Below are 19,885 nucleotides of genomic sequence, written 5' to 3'. Positions count from 1 at the left end.
CAGATTTTTAATTGCTTTTCATTAGGTATTTTATATTTATTCTAAAAATGAGGCCCGTTGGTTGATTCATTACATTTTCCAATTGGCTTTTGGTTGTATATGAGAAACCTACTGATTGTATGTCTCTATCTTGCCATTGGTGATATTACTAACCATATTACTAACCACTTTCTTGGATACAAGCCATGATGTTGCAAAGAGTGATAACTGTGCCTTTTTCTTTTCCAATATTTATACCTATACATATTACTATAGGGTAAGAAACTATAAATAAACTATAAACGGTTCCTTCACAATTACACGTTCTGATTTTAATGGGGGTTTTGCTAGCCTTGTAGAACAAATTGAGAGGGTCTCAATATCTTTCTATACTATATTATGAATACAATTTAAAACTAAACTATTTGAAGTTTCAGCAGAATTTGTCAAATGTTCTACATTGGGTGCTTTTGGAGGATGGATTTCTGAGGACACTTTCAAGATCTTCCGGGGCTGGTTAATCTATTCAAAATGTTTTCTTAGCAAACCATGCAACCGACAAGAGATTAATTTCCAAAATATACAAACAGCTCATACAGCTCAATATCAAAAAACAAACAAAAGAACCCAATAAAAAATTAGGCAGGGCTTCCCTGTTGGCGCAGTGGTTGAGAGTCCGCCTGCCGATGCAGGGGACACGGGTTTGTGCCCTGGTCCGGGAAGATCCCACATGCCGCGGAGCGGCTAGGCCCGTGAGCCATGGCCGCTGAGCCTGCGCGTCTGGAGCCTGTGCTCCGCAACGGGAGAGGCCACAACAGTGAGAGGCCCGCGTACCACAAAAAAAAAAAAAAAAAAAAATTAGGCAGAAGATCTAGAAAGACATTTCTCCAAAGAAGACATACGGATGGCCAACAGGCACATGAAAAGATGTTCAACATTGCTAGCTATTAGAGAAATGCCAATCAAAACTACAATGAGGTATCACCTCACACCAGTCAGAATACCATCATTAAAAAATCTACAAATAATAAGTGTTGTAGAGAGTGTGGAGAAAAAGGAACCCTCTGGGCTTCCCTGGTGGCGCAGTGGTTAAGAATCTGCCTGCCAATGCAGGGGACACGGGTTCGAGCCCTGGTCGAGGAAGATCCCACATGCCCTGGAGCAACTAAGCCCATGTGCCATGACTACTAAGCCTGCACTCTAGAGTCCGTGAGCCACAACTACTGAGCCTGCGAGCCACACTACTGAAGCCCACACACCTAGAGCCTGTGCTCCACAGCAAGAGAAGCCACTGCAATGAGAAGCCTGCACACTGCAACGAAGAGTACCCCCAGCTCGGCGTAACTGGAGAAAGCCTGCACGCAACAACAAAGACCCAACACAGCCAAAAATAAATAAATAATTTTTTTTAAAAAAAGGAACCCTCTTACACTGTTGGTGGGAATGTAAATTGATGCAGCCACTATGGAGAGCAGTATGGAGGTTCCTTAAAAAACTAAAAATAAGAGTTACCATATGATCCAGGAATCCCATTTCTGGGCATATATTCGGAGAAAACTCTAATTTGAAAAGATACGTGCATCCCAATGTTCATAGCAGCACTATTTACAATAGTCAAGACATGGAAACAACCTAAATGTCCATAGACAGATGAATGGATAAACAAGATATGGTGTGTGTATGTATATATATATATATACACACACACACACACACACACACACACACACACACACACACACACAATGGAATATTACTCAGCCATAAAAAAGAATGAAATAATGCCATTTGTAGCAACAAGGATGAACCTAGAGACTATCATACTAAGTGAAATAAGCCAGACAGAGAAAGACAAATATTATATGTGTGGAATGAAGAAAAATGATACAGATGAACTTATTTACAAAACTCACAGACATAAGAAACAAACTCATGGTTACCAAATTGGAAGGGGGGAGGGATAAATTAGGAATCCAGGATTAACATATGCACACTACTATATATAAAATAGGTAACCAACAAGGATCTACTGTATACAGGGAACCATACACAACATTTTGTAATAACCTATAAGGGAAAATAATCTGAAACTAATACAACATTGTAAATCAACTATACTTCCATAAAAATAAAAGTTTTCTTATTCTCGAGTCACTTATTCTAGTTTATATTTTCTAATTGTAGAAAGTAGAAAAATAACACTAATATATAAAGGCAGATTATGTTCATTTCATAGATATATTACCACAAATAGTAAGCTACATTTTTTTTTTGTTCAGAAAACAAGCATGAATGGCTGCCTCTCTGAACTTTTGAATGTCTGGCAATGCATTTAATTGCCAGGACAGTTGAATATCAATTTGACTAATGTAGAAATCTGTATTCAAAATCTGCCTCCCGTGGAAGAGTGTTGCAGTTTTTCTATCACGTGAGGAAGGTAAATGTTTATCTGCTGAGTATGTTCCAGAGGCAGCCCTGTGAGGCACTCTCCTGGCACCAGGACGCATGGCAGCAGTGACCAAGCAGCCCCCAAGCCCGGCCTGGTGGAGCTCAGGTCTTGAGCTGCAGAAGAGCGCCCACAAACAGCACATCAGGCGTGAGTCACAGCAGGGAGGGGACAAGCCAGGCTGCTAGGGAGAGGGGCCTGCAGAGTCCTGTCCCAGACGCTGGACTCTGCTCTCTGATGTCTTCCTCCTTCTGGGTCCTGGCCTCATTACCTTTGCTTTTTGTTCACTCTCTGATGCTTCCAAACAGATTTTCTATTAATGTTTTGTCCATTTTTTCTAGATGTCCTCTGAAGTGTTGGTCCAATTTACCTTGTCAACCATTAGCACAGGCATCTGGGAGGGAATTTTCTGGATCCATCCTCCACATTTCTAGCCTCTTCTCTGCTGTTTTCATTTCTTCATCTTTATGCCCTGCATTCTAAAAGATTTCCTTAGTTTACCATCCAGATTACTAATTTTTCCCCTCTATTATTTTTTTAAATTATGATAAAATATACATAAATATAACATTTACCATCTTAGCCATTTATGGTGTACAGTTCAGTGACAGCAAGTACATTCACATTGTGTATTATGTTTTTAAAAACTATGTAACCAGCCCTGCCTTTGCTCCAAAGCTTTTACTATTTTTAATTTATTGTTTCTCATTTGCTTCTTTCTCATGGCAATTCTATACATGGGCTGGACTTTGGGATCTTTTTTAAAGATAATAATGATTTTTAATGTTATTCTGTGTTCTGTGTTGGCTCTGTATTCTCTCAGAGAGGACAAACTTGTGTGGAGTTGTTTTCTTTCTCTCATGTTACTAGTTCTGCTCAAGGATCCGGTGACTCTTGACTGTTTAATAAGTTCATACTTAACAACTGCAGATGTAGACCAGAGTCTAAACCCACCTGCATGTAGAATCACCCACACATAACTGGTCTGGAGCGAGACTTGGGTGTTGGTGTGATCTTGAAGCTCTGCAGGGGTCCCTCATGTGCATCAGGCAGTGAGGGCAACTAGTAGAAATAATGGGCCTGGGGTCTAGAGCAGCACCCTGGTCCTTATAATGCAGGGATGATGGACCTCCTTTCCTCCCCAGATGCCCCAGCACGGCTCGTGCTCCCAGACCTTTTCATATTTGGGACCTTTCCAGGGGGAATATTTGGAAAACACTTTTTAAAAAGCTTCCTTGCCTACTTGACTATATAATGCATTCCCTTATATTCATTAGACTTCTTCACCAACCCACTTTCACCTGCTTTGTATCTCCAGGCATCCCTTTCTATCTTCTGAAGATACCTTCCCCAGTTTCCCAGCACAACTATACAGTTAAATGTATCATCTGTCTTTCACAAGAAATTTAGTTTGGAGAAAAGGAGAACAAATTGTGCACAGGCAAGCATTCTAAAATAGAATGTTTACTTGAGTCTCGGTGAATTTGGCATTTCTGGGATTTGGGACATTATCATGGATCATTAACCAATTAATCTAACCTAATATTCCACAGCTCTATACTTTGATAATTTTTAAATAAATGTTAATTAATTAACATTTATTTAAAATCATATTATTAATGCCAGCATCTGTGCCTTGTTAATAAATGGCCAGCATCTGTGCCTGCTTTTATACATTCCACATTTCAAACTTTCTTATGCCTTTTTTTTTAAAAATTAGGGGCAGTCACAGAGTAAATATTAAACAAATGTTGTTAGTTTAAAACGTTGAGAATGTGATTGTCACTTAGTCCAGAAGTATTAATTAAGCAAGCATCACACCATCAAAGGGGCTGATTCTTGGTACATGAAAGCTGGACACAGTTTTCAGGACTGCCTCGTCCAATTCTCTACGTTGTTCAGTGAGAACGTCACACCAGGGTCTCTTCTATACACTCTATTTACGCTCTGTCTGTAGGTGCCAGCTTCTCATCACATAGCTCTAAATTACAGGTCTGTTTTGATGTTGCCCAGATCTGTATCTCTGGTGCTGTCCTCTCCTGTGATGTTGAGACCTCACTATCTCACTGCCTACTTGGCATCTGTTTGAGGTCCAACAGGCACCTCACACTTAGCATGGGGTATGCTACCTTTGTGTTTTCTTCCCCAAACTTGTTCTTCCCTTTAAGGGTGGAAAAACTTTTCCTTCTTTCCTCCTAGGTTCTGTGGCTGGTCTGATAGTTAAACTGACATAAGATAAATTAATAGGAGAAAAACACATGTAATTTTTGTACATAAAAAAAGAGACTCAAAGAAGCGACCAAAGCAGGCAGCTTTCAGACCTTTTAGGCAAAGAAACAATGCATTTGTGAAGAATTGATGAGACAAAGGGGTTTGGGCTCAGGGAGTAAACGGTGAAGAAGTAAAAAGGTTTGTGTATATGGCCTTCTCAGTCCTAAAATTCCTTATTTCTTTCTTTCTTTCTTTTTTTTGGCAGCACTGCGCAGCTTGTAGGATCTCAGTTCCCCAACCGTGGATTGAACCCAAGCCATGGCTGTGAAAGCCCGGAATCCTAACCACTAGACCACTAGGGAACTCCCCGAAATTCCCTATTTCTGGTGATAAGTATGCTTTCTACCCTCCTGTTACAGGGAGGGTATCTTCACATGGGATATTTATTTCCTGATTTCAGGGGGACAAAGGAGGGTCAAAGTGTCCTTCTTGCACTGGCTGTTTCTCAAGTAACTTTAATTCAAAATAATCAATGTGCCAAAGTGGCATATTTTAGGGTGGCATACTCTGCTCCCCTTCATCCCCAAGTTATTAACTAAACTCTTAAGTGTTACTGTTGATTCACCTCATTTCCTCATTCAAACATCCAACCTGTTGGCCAATCAATTAACTCTACAGTAAGTCCCCTACAAACAAACGTGTTCCACTCCAAGAGCATGTTCGTAAGTCCAATTTGTTCGTTAAGTCCAACAAAGTTAGCCTAGGTACCCAGCTAACACAATCGGCTATATAGTACTGTACTGTAATAGGTTTATAATACTTTTCACACAAATAATACATAAAAAACAAACAAACACAAAAAATAAAGAAAACATTTTTAATCTTACAGTATAGTACCTTGAAAAGTACAGTAGTGCAGTATAACAGCTGGCATACAGGGGCTGGCATCGAGTGAACAGGCAAGAAGAGTTACTTACTGGAGGAGGGAGAGGAGGTGGGAGATGGTAGAGCTGAAGGATCGTCAGCAACAGGAGACGGAGGGCAAGTTGCAATTTCACTCACACCTGAGGCTGATGGCACAGGTTCTGGTTGCTTGCTGTATTCAATTCTATCTACCCTCTTGAAAAAGTGATGTCTGGGTAGTAGCTCTTTTTTTCTCATCATAGATTACATGGTAGCACTGGATTGCATTCTGAACAGCTGCTGCAACCTTCGTGTACTGTTCTACATTCGGGTCCTGTGCCTCAAAAACTAGCAGTGCCTCCTCAAATAAGGAAAATTCCCTCGCCATTTTCTGTGTCACAAATCTCTCCGGTTCTTCAGTTGCTTCTTCTTCCTCTTGTTTCTCTGTGTCCTTTCTCTGGGCCCCCAATTCCATCAGGCCTTCATTAGTAAGCTCCTCATGTTGCACAGCAAGGAGTTCAATGAAGTCGTCCTCTTGCAGACCTAGCTCCAGCTTCTCACTGAGGTTTACTAAGTTGATGAAAACCTCTTTGGACTCCTCATCCACTTTCCCAAATCCATGAAAATCATGAACAAATTGCAGGCAAAGTTCTTCCAAACCCCATTCATGGTGACGGCCATAACCTCATGCCAAGCAAAGTCAATGTTTTTTACGGCCTTGTAGACAGTATAGTCCTTCCAAAATTGTCACAAGGTTGTTCCTGATTCGTCACTCACCTTTACTGCCTGATGAAAAGTGTGACATAAATAATATTTCTTGAAAGTTGCTGTAAGTCGCTGGTACATAGGTTGGATCAGTGACGCAGTATTTGATGACAGATGCACTACTTTGACATTGGGATGAAAGTCGTCCATGAATGGGGGGTGGCCCAGAGCGTTGTCAAGCAGCAAAAGAATGTTGAATGGGACATCCTTCTCCAAGTAATATTTCTCTACCTCCAGCATAAAGTGGTGGAAAAACCAATGTACGCCAGACAGAACTAACTTACATGATTGGACCCGTGAACACATGTTCGCACCTTTGAAAGTTTGCAACTGAAGGTCTGTATGTAAGGGAGATACTGTACCTGGAAGACATACTTCCAATTTTTCTACTGTCTATCCATTGCCTGGGTCTAAGCCACCTCCTATTTAATCCACTGCCTTGCTTGCTCCCACTGGGCTCCAAGTCCATCTTCCATCTTTTAAAAGGGAAAATCAGATTCTTTCATCTCATGCCTTTGCTTGGGGCAGTCCGTGGCTTCCTGTTGCCCTTGGAACGAATCTAGAGAGGCCTGTCCCTTCCAAAAGCAGGTGAAGCCCTGCACACTGGCCTCTGTGCCCCAATCCCACTCCCAGCCACGCTGTCCTCCACCCACATCCTGCTCTTTGACCCCAGACTGACATCTCTGGCTGGGCCTCCCTGCTGAGCTGGGATGTGTGCACCTGTGCACCCCTGCCTCCTGCACCTCAGCTCTTGGGCCCGGTGCCCACCTGCAGCACCCTTCCCCCCACCCCCCTCACTGCCCTCCTGCCTCAGCAACTCAAGTTTTTAGCTAGACATCCTCAACTCCCTTCTTTCTTTCAGACACCACGCCCAGGCCACCAGCAGATCCTGCTTGCTTGAGTAGCCGCTTTCCAGCCTCCACCATGGCCACCCCCGCCTGAACTACCGTCCCCTGTCCAGGGTCACTGCAATGGCTTCTGACGGCCTCTCTCTGCTGCTCTCACTCCTCTGCATTCTATTCACACAACAGCCAATGATCTGTTTCTTTTTATATAAATTTATTTTTATTTATTTATTATTTTTGGCTGTGTTGGGTCTTTGTTGCTGCGCGTGGGCTTTCTCCATCCACTTGCGGTGAGCAGGGGCTACTCTTCATTGCGGTGTGTGGGCTTCTTATTGCGGTGGCTTCTCTTGTTGCGGAGCAGGGGCTCTAGAGAGTATGGGCTTCAGTAGTCGTGGCGCGTGGGCTCAGTAGTTGTGGCTCGCAGGCTCTAGAGCACAGGCTCAGTAGTTGTGGCGCACGGGCTTAGTTACTCCGTGGCATGTGGGATCTTCCCAGATCGGGGATGGAACCCCTGTCCCCTGCATTGGCAGATGGATTTTTTTTTTTTTTTTGCAGTACACGGGCCTCTCACTGCTGTGGCCTCTCCCGTTGCGGAGCACAGGCTCCGGACGCGCAGGCTCAGTGGCCATGGCTTACGTGCCCAGCCGCTCTGCGGCATGTGGGATTCTCCCGGACCGGGGCACGAACCCGTGTCCCCTGCATCGGCAGGCAGATTCTCAACCACTGCACCACCAGGGAAGCCCCAGCCAATGATCTTTGAAAACTTGAGTCCAGTCACATGAGTCCTCCACCCAAACCCTTCCTAGCCTCCCTTCTCACTCAGCTAAAAGCCAAAATGATCACCGTGATCCTCCAGGCCCTCCAAGAGCCCACCCTGGGGCCCTAGTCACCTAGCCCATCTTCTGGGCCTGGAACCCCACCCTCTCCTGCACTTGGCGTTTCTTCTCCCAGACATCTGTGTAGCTTGTTTCCTTAGCCTCTGCTCAGGGCTGCCTAGGAGAGGCCCACTCCAACAGCCCTAGCTACAGTAAGCCAAGCACACCCCTCCCCGCCGGGTTGCCCGTGCCCCTCCATTTCCTGTGCCCGCCTTGTTGGTATTCCCACAGGAGAACACAGTGTTCCAGAGAGCAGGGACTTAGTGGTGTTCCCAGAGTGTCCTGTTTAGTGGCTGCCTTTGTTATGGGACACTGATTCCAATATGTATGTGTGTGTGAATTCACCAGCTGGTGTCCTACAGTTCATCTCAATTATGACACCATCTACCTGACGAGAGCGTCTGATCCCACAGGGTAACGGCTCAGTCTCACAAGACTGCTCCCACTTCAGGAGACAATCACAAGTTCAGGTTTGTCAGCTGTGTTTCTGGCAATAGATCAACTATAGATTCTGGCTATAGATTGGAGGTTCCCAGAGACCCCCTTTCCTTGAGTTTGACTGATTTGCTAGAGTGGTTCACAGAACTCAGGAAAACATTTTACTTACTAGATTACCAGTTTATCATAATAGGATATAACTCAGGAACACGCAGATGGAAGAGGTGCACAGGGCAAGGTGTGGGGAAAGCACAGAGTATCCATGCCCTTTGTGAGCCCTCAACACTCCCAGAATCTCCACATGATCACCACCCTAGAAGTTCTCCAAACACAGTCCTTTGGGTTTTTATGGAGGCTTCATTACATAAAAGTGATTAAAACCTTTGATTAATGGTAATTGATTCAACCCCCATGATCCCTCCCCTCCCCAAAGGTCAGAGGGTGGAAAATTCCAAACTTCTAATCACTTAGATGGTTCCCTGGCAATCTGCCTCTATCCTTAGGGGTTTTCTAAAAGTCACTTCATTAACATAAACCCAGGTTGGTTGGGGTTGAAAGGGGTTTGTTATGAATATCAAGGCACCTTTATAGCTCTTATCACTTAGGAAATTCCAAGGGATTAGGAGCTCTGTGCCAGAAACCAGAAATGGAGACAAAGACCAAATATATATTTCTTATTATAGATCACAATATCACACTGCCTCTTCTACTAGAATGTTAGATCCGTGAGACAACTCTCCCCTGCGGCCCCAGTGCCTATGAATGACGCCAGGCACATGCAGGTGATGAATAAGTATTTGCTGAGTGAGGACAATGAAAAATATTTGCCTGGGGGTCAGCAGCAGGGCCTCCTTAGAACTCAGGGGTCCAGAGGGCCAGCCTGGGAGTCCATCCAAGCCTGGTCCTGGCCCAGGAAGCTAAGAGTCTGAGAGTTTGGCTGACAGAAGACATCCAAACCCAAAACCCCTGCAGAACAGTCTAAGAGAGGCTTACATACCACTACACATATGTCAGAATACAAGTAATTCCATGAGGTTCATGGAGCATGCAGTGTGGAAACCTTCAAGGGCAGATGAACTAGGCCTTAGTGGAAATACTTAATTTGGATTGGTGAAGAGCAGGTGGGGAGAGAGTCCAGGCTTAGGGAGCAGTGTGACTCACAGAACCTTGGAACCTTAGAGCGGAACACAGATGGGAAAGAACAAGGCCTGTTCTGAGAAGGGTAAGGAGACCTCTCCCTTGGGGCTGGTGGGGAGGAGGGCAGGGCAGAGTTAAATTAGCAAGTTGGTGCCTGTTCCCTGAGGGTCTCAAGGGACCTCTGCCTGAGGAGCCAGCCTTTGACTTTGTAAGCAGCAGGGGACTCCTGTAAGCTCCCGGGTAAGAAAATGAATTGAAGTAGTCAAGGAAGTCAAGTAACCCGCTTTGGCCACCTGGGGACTGGCTGTAGCTGGGAGACTGGAAGGCAGGGAGACTCACCCAGAGGCCCTGGGGCAACCCTGGGGATACTGTAGGGATGGGAAATGGAGGGAACCAGCAGGCCCTGGGACCTCGCTGGGTTGGGGGATGGAGGAAAATGTGGATCCATGAGTTAGTCCCTGGACACCAGGGAAATTGTGGTCCTTCATGGGCTGTTAACACTCAATTTGGGATGCCACTGGTCCACTGTGAGATCTGATTTCTTTCCCTGAAAATGCAGGCACTTCAGTCAAAATTTTCTCTGACTTGGGCCTTTGATGTATGATGATGTACCATACATCAATATGGTACCCCCAGGAATGGTGGAAGGAAAGAGGCTTGATCAATGACATGGATCATTTTCTTAGTACCTGTCACTCTACCCTCCTCAAGCTGGATTCTAGTAAATATTGTGGTCCATGGCAAGGTTCCCTGTAGAGATGGAGCCCCTGTCCTGGCTGGATGGGGTGTAAGCCAGGGTACGGGAGGTGAGGACCATCCTGAGAGAGTGTCATGGGGAAGAGGTAAGTGATTTGAGCAAAGCCAGGGAAGTGACTTGTCAGCAGGCACACGAGGGAGGAACTCAGGCCAGCAGAGGCTGCTGAGGTGGTCTCTTGGGAGATGATAGTGTCCCAATGCAGTAAGAGAAATGAGGGGCTGGCCTGAAGGAGGAGGAGGAGGCCAACAGCTCCCCAAATCCAGATAGGCAGCACCCAAAAGTGCTCCTCTCACCCAAATTCCCAGCCATGGTCTCCTGGGCAAGAAATCCCTGCTTCTCGCATCTGTACTTCTAAAGTGGCCAAACTGTCACCGCTGGCTGTAGTACATCTGGGGGCGAGTATTACTGTCCCCACTTGGGACTCCCCATACCTTCTGCCATGCCCAGCCTCTGCCCACCCTTCACACACTGCTCTCTCTGATTCCCTATGAATACTGAGGGGAGCCCTTTGCACCAATAGACACGTCTGCCACACCCTTCTGGGTCCCCCCCTTCCCCTTCCAACAACCATCTTCAATACCCCGTCACCGTTTGGGTCATAGAAGCCACTTCAGAACCAGAGCATACAAGGTATATTTTGGCCCTCAGGGTTTACTAGAGAGGAAAAGAGATAGAAATAAAGCAAACCAAAGCCTGCCTTTGCTTAGCGAAATATTCCTCCCTTCAATTAAGGGGAAAAAAAGAAAAAAGAATCCTATTTAGGGAAGTAAGGAAAGGCAGTGATGATCATAAAAGTTCAAAGTCTAGTTCACCCAAGAAGTGAATCTGAAAGGGCAGGGTAAGGAAGAGTGTAGAGACAATGAAGAATCCTCTCGGGGTCCCAGGAGCAGATGTCCTTGGTAAATAAGACATAAAAATCGTAGCATTGGTTTGGTATGCCCTGATTCATTTGAACTTTGATTCTAGTTTACTCCAGGAGGCTCCCAGCCTCCTGCACGGACTCGGGAAGAGCCCGCCAGCCTAGCGGGGCTGCGGTCCTTTTCTCCCACACTCTGCCGCCTCCTCTCTCCTCCGGTGGTGGACCAAACTGATGCTTCTGGGAAACGAAACTAAGCTGCTCTAAAGTTTCCAGCTCGGCTTTTTGTTTCCCGCTCTCCGCGGTGTCCCACTCTGGGCGCGGCGCGGGGCGGGGCCGGGAGCCGCCAGGGCGGAAAGGGCCGGGAGGGTGCGAGGACAAGGGGTCTCTGTGCGGCGCCCGGCCCCGACGGCGGGCGGGCTGGCTGGCTGGGCTGGGCTGGGCTGGGCTGGGCGGGGCGGCAGCTAACCGCGTCTCCGTGCGTCCCGCAGGCGGGGAACCCGCGCCGCCGCGCCGGGCCGCCGGCGATGATCACCTAGGACGCTGGCGCGGGCGGGCGCAAGCGGCGGAGGAGCCGGGCGCGGCGATACGCGGCCATGGAGTGGGAGCTGGCGGCGGCTGAGGAGCCCGGGACCCCGGGACGGCGGCGGCGGCGGCGGCGGCGACGGCGGCGGCGCCGGGAGGTCAGGACGCGCACGGTGCGCTCCAATCTGCTGCCGCCCCCGGGCGCCGAAGACCCTTTGGCGAGCGCGGCCAAGGGCGCGCGGCGGCGGCGGCGGTGCGGGGGCGCCCAGCACCTGGCCGACAACCGGCTCAAGACCACCAAGTACACTCTGCTGTCCTTCCTGCCCAAGAACCTGTTCGAGCAGTTCCATCGCCTGGCCAACGTGTACTTCGTCTTCATCGCGCTGCTCAACTTCGTGCCGGCGGTGAACGCCTTTCAGCCCGGCCTGGCACTGGCGCCCGTGCTCTTCATCCTGGCGGTCACGGCCTTCAAGGACCTGTGGGAGGACTACAGCCGTCACCGCTCCGACCAAGAGATCAACCACCTGGGCTGCCTCGTCTTCAGCAGGTGAGCGGAGTGGGCGGGGCGGCGCTGGGTCCGCGCAGGGCCGGGGCGCTCCCGGAAACTTGGCGTTGGGCGCGGCGTGAGTGGCACGGGGTGGGGAGCCCCGGAGAGAGCGACTCAACTCTGGGCGGAGGGCCGGGCCTCGAGGGGCCGGGGGCCGAGCCGGGACTCTGCGACTCTGGTCGCGGAGAGCAAGAAACCATAGATGTCGGGGCGCGGGGGTACCCTGTCCTTGATTGTCACTCGGACGCCGCTTCTGAGCCTAGGGATCCCAGGGCTGGAATCCAGAGGCAGCTGGGCGTCCTCATTCCCAGCCGCTCCTGCCTTATAAGTAAAAAGGAGGGAAACCTATTCCCGGGCGCCGCAGCCTGAAGTCCCAGCCTCTATCTTCAGCCAGGCTCCAAGCGCCAGGATGTTGAACGACTTTAACAACCTACACAGGAATGAATGTAAAGCTCGGTCTTAGATAACATTTCGTCTTGGGGCAACAGAGTGAAACTGCCGCCAAGTGCCGACACGCCAGTTAAAAGGGCAGGGGTAGTAACAGCGGCGTTCATCCATTGACGTGAGCTGTGAGCAGGCCACCCAGCTGAGTGCCATCCCATAGTTGACTGTTTAGTTTTTAAAAAATTAACCCCAGTTTCCAGATGGAAAGACTGAGGCTTTGAGGGGTTTTTCAAGCCCTGTCCACAGTTAGTACCAAGGAATGTACTTCTTCTGGGCTCCTCCTGTACCTCCCTAAAGTTTTGGATCCTCAGGCGGGACCTGTCTGGGATGCTTCTGTCTCTTCTCTCTTTACACTCCCCACCCCAAGAGAGGCACTTGGCTGCATACCCATCTTGGAGCTGTGTCTAGTAGTGGAGTCCACCTTAAGGCCGCATCCCTCAGGAAGGCAGATGGTCTTGGCCTCCATCCAGAGCTCAGCCCATCTTTCCCTCCTGTTGTCTTTGCTTGCGTCTCGGTGTAGGGGCTGATATGGGCCTCTGAGGTGAAGGACATTAGCCTTGTTCAGCCACCATTACATGTGAGCGGACTCCAGGAAGCCCCTTGTAACTCTCAGTGGGCCATGGTTATTCCTGCCTCTTAGGATAGTTTAGACGAAGACCATGAATGCGTTTGAGTATCTCTAACCCTCCCAGCAGCACTGATTGTGCCTTATACTTATTTTACAAATGAATAAACAGAAGTTCAGAGAGGTTAAGTAACTTGGCCAAAGCCACACAGCTGCTATGTAGTAGTATTAGAATTTGACCCAGGTCTTCCCGACTTCACAGCTTTTACGATATTCTGGTGCTTGTGCTTCTTAAATTTATGTAAGAATCAGCCTGAGGAGCTTATTAAAAATAACAGTTTAACAACTTGAATCCCAGGCTCATCTGGGATTGGGCCCAGGAATCTGTGTATTTAATTAGCACAGAGGTGATGCTTATATCATGACCCACTTTTGAGTAATGCTGCCTGCTTGCTGTCAAGGGGTACCCATTGTCCAGTCAGCAAGTATGACATCGATAGAAAGGGCTGTGGGGTTTCCTGGCTTCTGTTCCCCAGGCTTCTGAAGCCAAGAAGGGAGGGGGCACCCTTACGCAGATGTCCTCAGGGTCCCCCGTTTCAGCACTCCAATCTGTTCTGCTCACCATGACCCCAGTGGGGCTCCAGGTTTTAGTCTTTACACATGTATCACTTCCTGTTATTACTCAGCTGGTAGCTCCTGTAGCCTCCTTTTTAGGAATACTTAAGCCTCAAGAAACAGTTTATTTTCAGCTGACAAAGTGCTTTCCACCCGTGAAGTCAATTAACCCTTAAAACAACCGTCACCCACAACATGCCCATGAGAAAACTCAGAGTGGAACCCCAAAGCAATCTCTGGACTCCATGACCTCGGAATGCTTCATGGGATTCTGAAACCTTCATCTTGCTCGTGGACCCACCCATCCCCGTTCGCTTCCCCTTCTACCCTGACCTGACCTGGGTTCTCAAAAGCTGGGTACAGTCCTTGGGGGCGAGGCCTCGGGGATAATGGTGCTTTCAGGAGGAGTTCCCCAGAACCTCCCAGTTCCCAAGTCAAATTCCTTGAATGCTTTCCTGGGGAGAGAATTGGCCTTCTTCCTAAGGAGGCTCCGTGGGTGTGAGATGGTGGCAGCTGTGTGTGGAGAGGAGGCCTGTCTGGAGGAGAGCCATCCCTTTTCAGAAGCCAGGTCAAACTTCTCTGGGCCCAGAAAGTCTGGGATGGGTGTTTTCCGGCCTAGGCTTTGAGTCCTGTGGGTGTCCAAGCCCTCCCCGTCCTCCGATTGCATTCCACGCTGCATGTGGCTGCCTTGCTGCTGTTGCCCATCGGCTCAAACCAATACCCTGAGCTCTTCCTCACTGAGCCAGACCCAGGCCAGGCTCTGGAGAAGGGAGAGTCTGGGTCTCACCTGGAGCTTACCGTGGGGACTGATTGCACCGTGGGGCATGTCCGTGGGGGTCCTGGGGGGGGCTGCTAGCCCAGAGAGGCAGCTCAGGAGACTCCCTGCAGAGGACACGAGTCCGAGGACCAGGGAGCGTGGCGCACGTGACAGAGTCAGGGCCCCCTGAGACTGCAACCAGGTCTTAACCTGTGCGCAGGGACGCGTACGGCCTTGAAGTCAGGATCTCAGAGAGCTGGCACTGAGGCTGGCCAGAGAAGCCTGGGAAATGACATTTTATGTCAGGCCAGAGTTCGTTCAAGGCCTTTGGTGACTACAGAGGCAGTGGCCCCACAGTGGTGCACAGTCAGGGTCTGTCCTGTGTCATGTCATTGCTCTGGTGGCTGTGAAATGGGGCTTCAGTCAAGTGAATGTAAATGCAGAGTGAGAGCAGACTTTAGTTGTGGAAGCCTGACCTGTTGACAGTGTCTCTGGAGGGTTGCTTCTCTGTGTTCTGACTGGAGCGTGCAGTGCATCAACGATTTGTACCGTTATTTATGTGGTGTGTCCCCATAACGGAGTCCTTGGGTCCCCTCTCTGTGAGAATCCCCCATCAGGCTTGCTGGAAGTGCAGGTTCCCAGGTTCTCCTCCCCCCACCCCTGGACTGCTGAGCCTCTGGAGGTGGGAGGCTGGTGTCCACATCACGGCTTGGTTTGCATGAACAAACCTGAGCGGAGGTCCTATTTCCACGGCCTGAGCCCACGGTATCATCTCCTGGATTTCAGGCTGTGTTTAGGAAAACCCTCCTGAGCCAGCAGGATAGGAGCGCAGTGGGTGATCCTGGGGGTTCAGGTCCTGCCTGTGGCCCCCATCCTGGGGGAAGGTCAGTCTGAGCATCACTCGGCTGTGGGCTAGTGCAATGGGGGAGGCATGGAAGCCCTTTCTGGTCACGTAGACCTCCCTGGTGTTGGTGACAGTTGGCTGGAGAAGCCACCTCCTTCTGGGCACAGGTGGAAAGAAAGGGGGTGACTGAGTTCTGTCCCCCTTCCCTCCCAATGTGACCTCAGGTTCCTGTTGCTGGGGGGCTTGGAGTTCACTTTAGCTGGCAGGCATCCACCTCCAGTACCAAGCGAGCGTCCAGCTGGGACAGGACCGGTGCCTCCAGAGGCTGGGATGAAGGGGGCAGCGAATGACCACAGGTCCCAAGGCAGGTAGGACTGACAGAGGAGAGGGGACAGGAGTGCAGAGCCAGCCCAGAGAGTGGCGGTTCTGGTGGTGGGAAAGCAGAGCATGGTTATCAGAGGAGGAGCTGGGGGGAAATTTAAGAAGAAACATTCCTGGAAGGGGTTTGCCCAAGAGAGGTGAAGGGCGGTAGCAGGGGTCCAAGCACTCATCCACCTCTTCAACCACAGGGCGGGGGGGTAACACGTTAAAACCAGAAACCTCGCCCCTGCTGCCAGAAATGGAATGAGCCTCAGAGTGGCGCAGCCTGAGGTGGGGGTCCTGCCTGGCTGAGACTCTGCACAAGCCCCCCTGCCTCACTTGCACTCCATTTCCTAACTAGTCAAGTGGGGTACTGGCCCCAGGTCCACGTGCCCCTTCTGGCCCTGATCCTGTGGCCCTGGGAGAGTTTGGCACCCTTGTGCTATGGGCTGCCCGCCCTCTGCCCAAACCCTGCCTGGGTTCTTGTGTAATGTTTTCCCTTTAGCTTCCATACGCTTTGAGATAACTCAAACACAGGCACCTTTCAGTGTCTGACTCTAGGATGATGGAAACAGCAGCGTTTCTGCATGAATTAACCCAAGGTGACTTTTCCCTGAATCTTTTGGGCTTTGGGGGCTCTGTTCTTGGATATGAGTATGGAATCTTGGTGTCTTTCCATCATCTTTTGGGAAAACAGGTAGTCAGGGCGTGCTCTAATGCTTATCTTGGAATTATTCTGATTTTTGTCTCTTCCCTTTCCTTTGATCCTTGCTTTGTTCCCCCAGCTCATCAGGGTTATCTGTCCAATTTGCTTACCCCGGGCTTCATGATTTGTTTTTTCAGAAGAGCCTGAAATGGGACCTGACAAAGTTCTCCTTTTGTTTCTGTCCATTTATCTTGTCTTGGTCCTCCTTTCCTCCCTTTCCTGGAGAGCCCAGTCTCTTCCTCACCACCAGCAGAAACATTTTGCCCCTGGGAAGCACAGCATCTTTGTCTTATTTGGAGTAATAAAAGATTTGAAGAAGCAGAGGTACCAGCGCAAGACCCAGGGGACAGGGACATATCAGGACAATGCAAGTGTTCTTTAAGCAGGGACATCCCTCTGGTGTGCTAGGTTGGGGGATACTTGAGGAATAATATTTGGACATTGCCATTCACATGGTTTTTGGAAATAATTTTTCTTTTGATACCTTTCATGAGTCATAAATAGGGTCCAGTTATAGAAAAAGAACCTATCTTTCCCTAAAAACTTGCTTGCCTTCAGGAAATAGTCTTGTTCATGGGAAGGTTCTTCTTATACTTGTTAATATGAGCCAAGTGTTTTAGTGCACAGTTCCATCTTAACATCCTGATGGTCCTATTTTCATATCCCCATTTCACAGATGAGGAAACTGAGCTTCAGGGCTTGATAGCTGCCTTAGGGTTCCCTATTAGATGACAGTGCCATGGCTTGAACCCAGAGTCATCCTGCTCCGACTCCATGTTTGTAGTTTGCTTGTACTTGTCATCTCCATCTCCTAGAGCAGTATGCTTCATTTAAAAAAACCCAAAAAACAAAACCTTCAAAATTTTATTTATCTCAGAGTATTTTCTAATTTCCCTGGTGATTTCTTCTTTGACCCATTTTATTTAGGAATGTTTTAATTTCCATATATTGCTGACTTCCCCAAATTTCGTTATTGATTTCCAGTTGCATTCTATTTACACAGATAAAGAGCAGTGCACAGATAGGGAACCTCTGTGTCTCCATCACCTAGTTTAACAGTTAGCACCTCATGGCAACATTGTTTATCCATATTGCCCTCACTCCCTCCCCCACTTTTTATTTGGAAGCACATCCCAGACATCAGGACATTTCTTCTGTAATGTTTCAGCATTTATCTTTAGAAAATCAACAACTTTTTAAAAACCTAAACTACAATACCATTATTATAAAGAATTAATATTAATTCCTTAATATTATTAAATACCCAATCAATGTTCAAATTTCCACTTGTCTCATACATGCCATATTTTTTTTTCAATTTGTGTGTTTGAATCAGATCCAGATAAGGTTGCCTCATTGCAGTTGGCTGATCTGTCTTTTAGAGCTCCCATACTCTTGATTTCCTCCTCTAAAATTCCCTTTCTCCCTCTCTCTCTCTCTCTCTTTTTACCCCTTGCAATTTGTTTTATTTATTTTTCCCCTTGCAAAATATATTTGAAGAAACTGAGTTATTTGTCCTGGAGGGTTTTGCATAGCTTGAATATTGCTGATTCCTTTCCTGTGGATCATGTAACATATTTCTTTCTACTGTAATTCCTGTGAAGTGGCAGGTGAGTCTCGATGCTTTATCAGAGTTTCATCAGGTTCAGGTTTGATTTTTTTTTTTTTTTTTTGATCAAAACCACAAGCGTAGGTGGTGCACTTCCATCGTGAGGAACATAAGCTCCTTGGTCCATCTTTTTATGATGTTAGCAGCCATGATGATCATTGCCTGCATCCATTTATTTGCTAGTGGTTGTGAAATGATGGTGGTCTAATTCTTTCATTTATTATTGGGAATACTTTCATAAAAAAATTCTTCCCCTCATCTACTGCCTGGTTTCCCAGCGGTACAACTCATATAGGAAAGAGAGAGATGCTTGATTTGGATCACTAGCATCTTCCAATTGGAAATAATTGGTTTTCTAAAATGTTTAAACTTTTTATTTTGAAATAATTTTAGACTTTATAGAAAAGTTGCAAAAATAGTATACCCCTAACCAACCTTCCTCTAATTTTAACATTTTACTTAGCTGTACTACAGTTGTCAAAATGAAGAAATTAACATTAGCACAGCACAAACCTATTAAATTAAACTACAGTTTTATTCAGATTGAAATGGTTTTTCCATTAATGCAGTAACAAGTATTGGTCAGTCCTTCGGGTATTGATCCTGTATCCTGCCCCCTTGCTAACTCATTTATTAGACCTAATACTTGTTTTGTGGATTCCTTAGGATTTTCTATATATGATCATGTCTTGCTCCTGATCTAAGGGTGAAAACATTCAGTCTTTGACCATTAAGTGTGATGCTAGCTGTGGCTCTCTTATGGATGCCATTATCAGAGAAAGTTCCTTTCTATTCTTTGTTGATTTTGTTGAGGTTTTTTTTAAATAATTTATTTATATGTTTATTTACTTATTTTTGGCTGTGTTGGGTCTTCGCTGCTGCGCGCAGGCTTTCACTAGTTGTGGCGAGCGGGGCTATGCTTTATTGCAGTGCACGGGCTTCTCATTGCAGTGGTTTCTCTTTGTTGCGGAGCACGGGCCCTAGAGTGCGCGGGCTTCAGTAGTTGTGGCACATGGACTCAGTAGTTGTGGCTTGCGGGCTCTAGAGCGCAGGCTCAGTAGTTGTGGCGCACGAGCTTAGCTGTTCCGCAGCATGTGGGATCTTCCTGGACCAGGGCTTGAACCCGTGTCCCCTGCATTGGCAGGCGGATTTTTAACCACTGCACCACCATGGAAGTCCGAGTTTTTTTAATTTAATTTTATTTTTTAAAATCCAGAAAGAGTATTGGATTTTGTTAAATGCTTTTTCTTCATCTATTGACATGATCATGTGGCTTTTGTCCTTTATTAAATTAATATAATGTGTTACATTGATTTTTCTTTTTTTAAAAAATAAATTTATTTATTTATTTTTTATTTTGGGTTGTGTTGGGTCTTCGTTGATGCATGCGGGCTTTCTCTAGTTGTGGTGAGCAGGGGCTACTCTTCATGGCGGTGCATGGGCTTCTCATTGCAGAGGCTTCTCTTGTTGTGGAGCATGGGCTTTAGGTGCATGGACTTCAGTAGTTGTGGCGTGTGGGCTCAGTAGTTGTGGCTTGCAGGCTCCAGAGCACAGGCTCAGTAGTTGTGGCACACAGGCTTAGTTGCTCCGTGGCATGTGGGATCTTCCTGGACCAGGGCTCGAACCCGTGTCCCCTGCATTGGCAGGCGGATTCTTAACCACTGTGCCACCAAGGAAGTCCTGATTTTTCATGTTAAACCA

General features: G+C 47.5%; 1 protein-coding gene across 1 annotated transcript in view; it reads left to right on the top strand.

Moving 5' to 3' along the window:
* The first annotated feature begins 11,393 nt into the window (after positions 1 to 11,393).
* Positions 11,394 to 19,885, top strand: part of ATP10A (ATPase phospholipid transporting 10A (putative)) — a 177,729-nt gene continuing 169,237 nt past the window's right edge. The window contains 1 exon segment of the mRNA XM_019945970.3: positions 11,394 to 12,284. Coding sequence (XP_019801529.2) covers positions 11,809 to 12,284 — 476 coding nt within the window. The 5' untranslated portion in view covers positions 11,394 to 11,808.

This window comes from Tursiops truncatus, chromosome 2 (genome assembly GCF_011762595.2).
Source record: "Tursiops truncatus isolate mTurTru1 chromosome 2, mTurTru1.mat.Y, whole genome shotgun sequence".
NCBI classification, from domain to species: Eukaryota; Metazoa; Chordata; class Mammalia; order Artiodactyla; family Delphinidae; genus Tursiops; species Tursiops truncatus.
The sequence above is the reverse complement of the archived record's forward strand: the minus strand, read 5'-3'. Positions and strand labels throughout refer to the sequence as shown.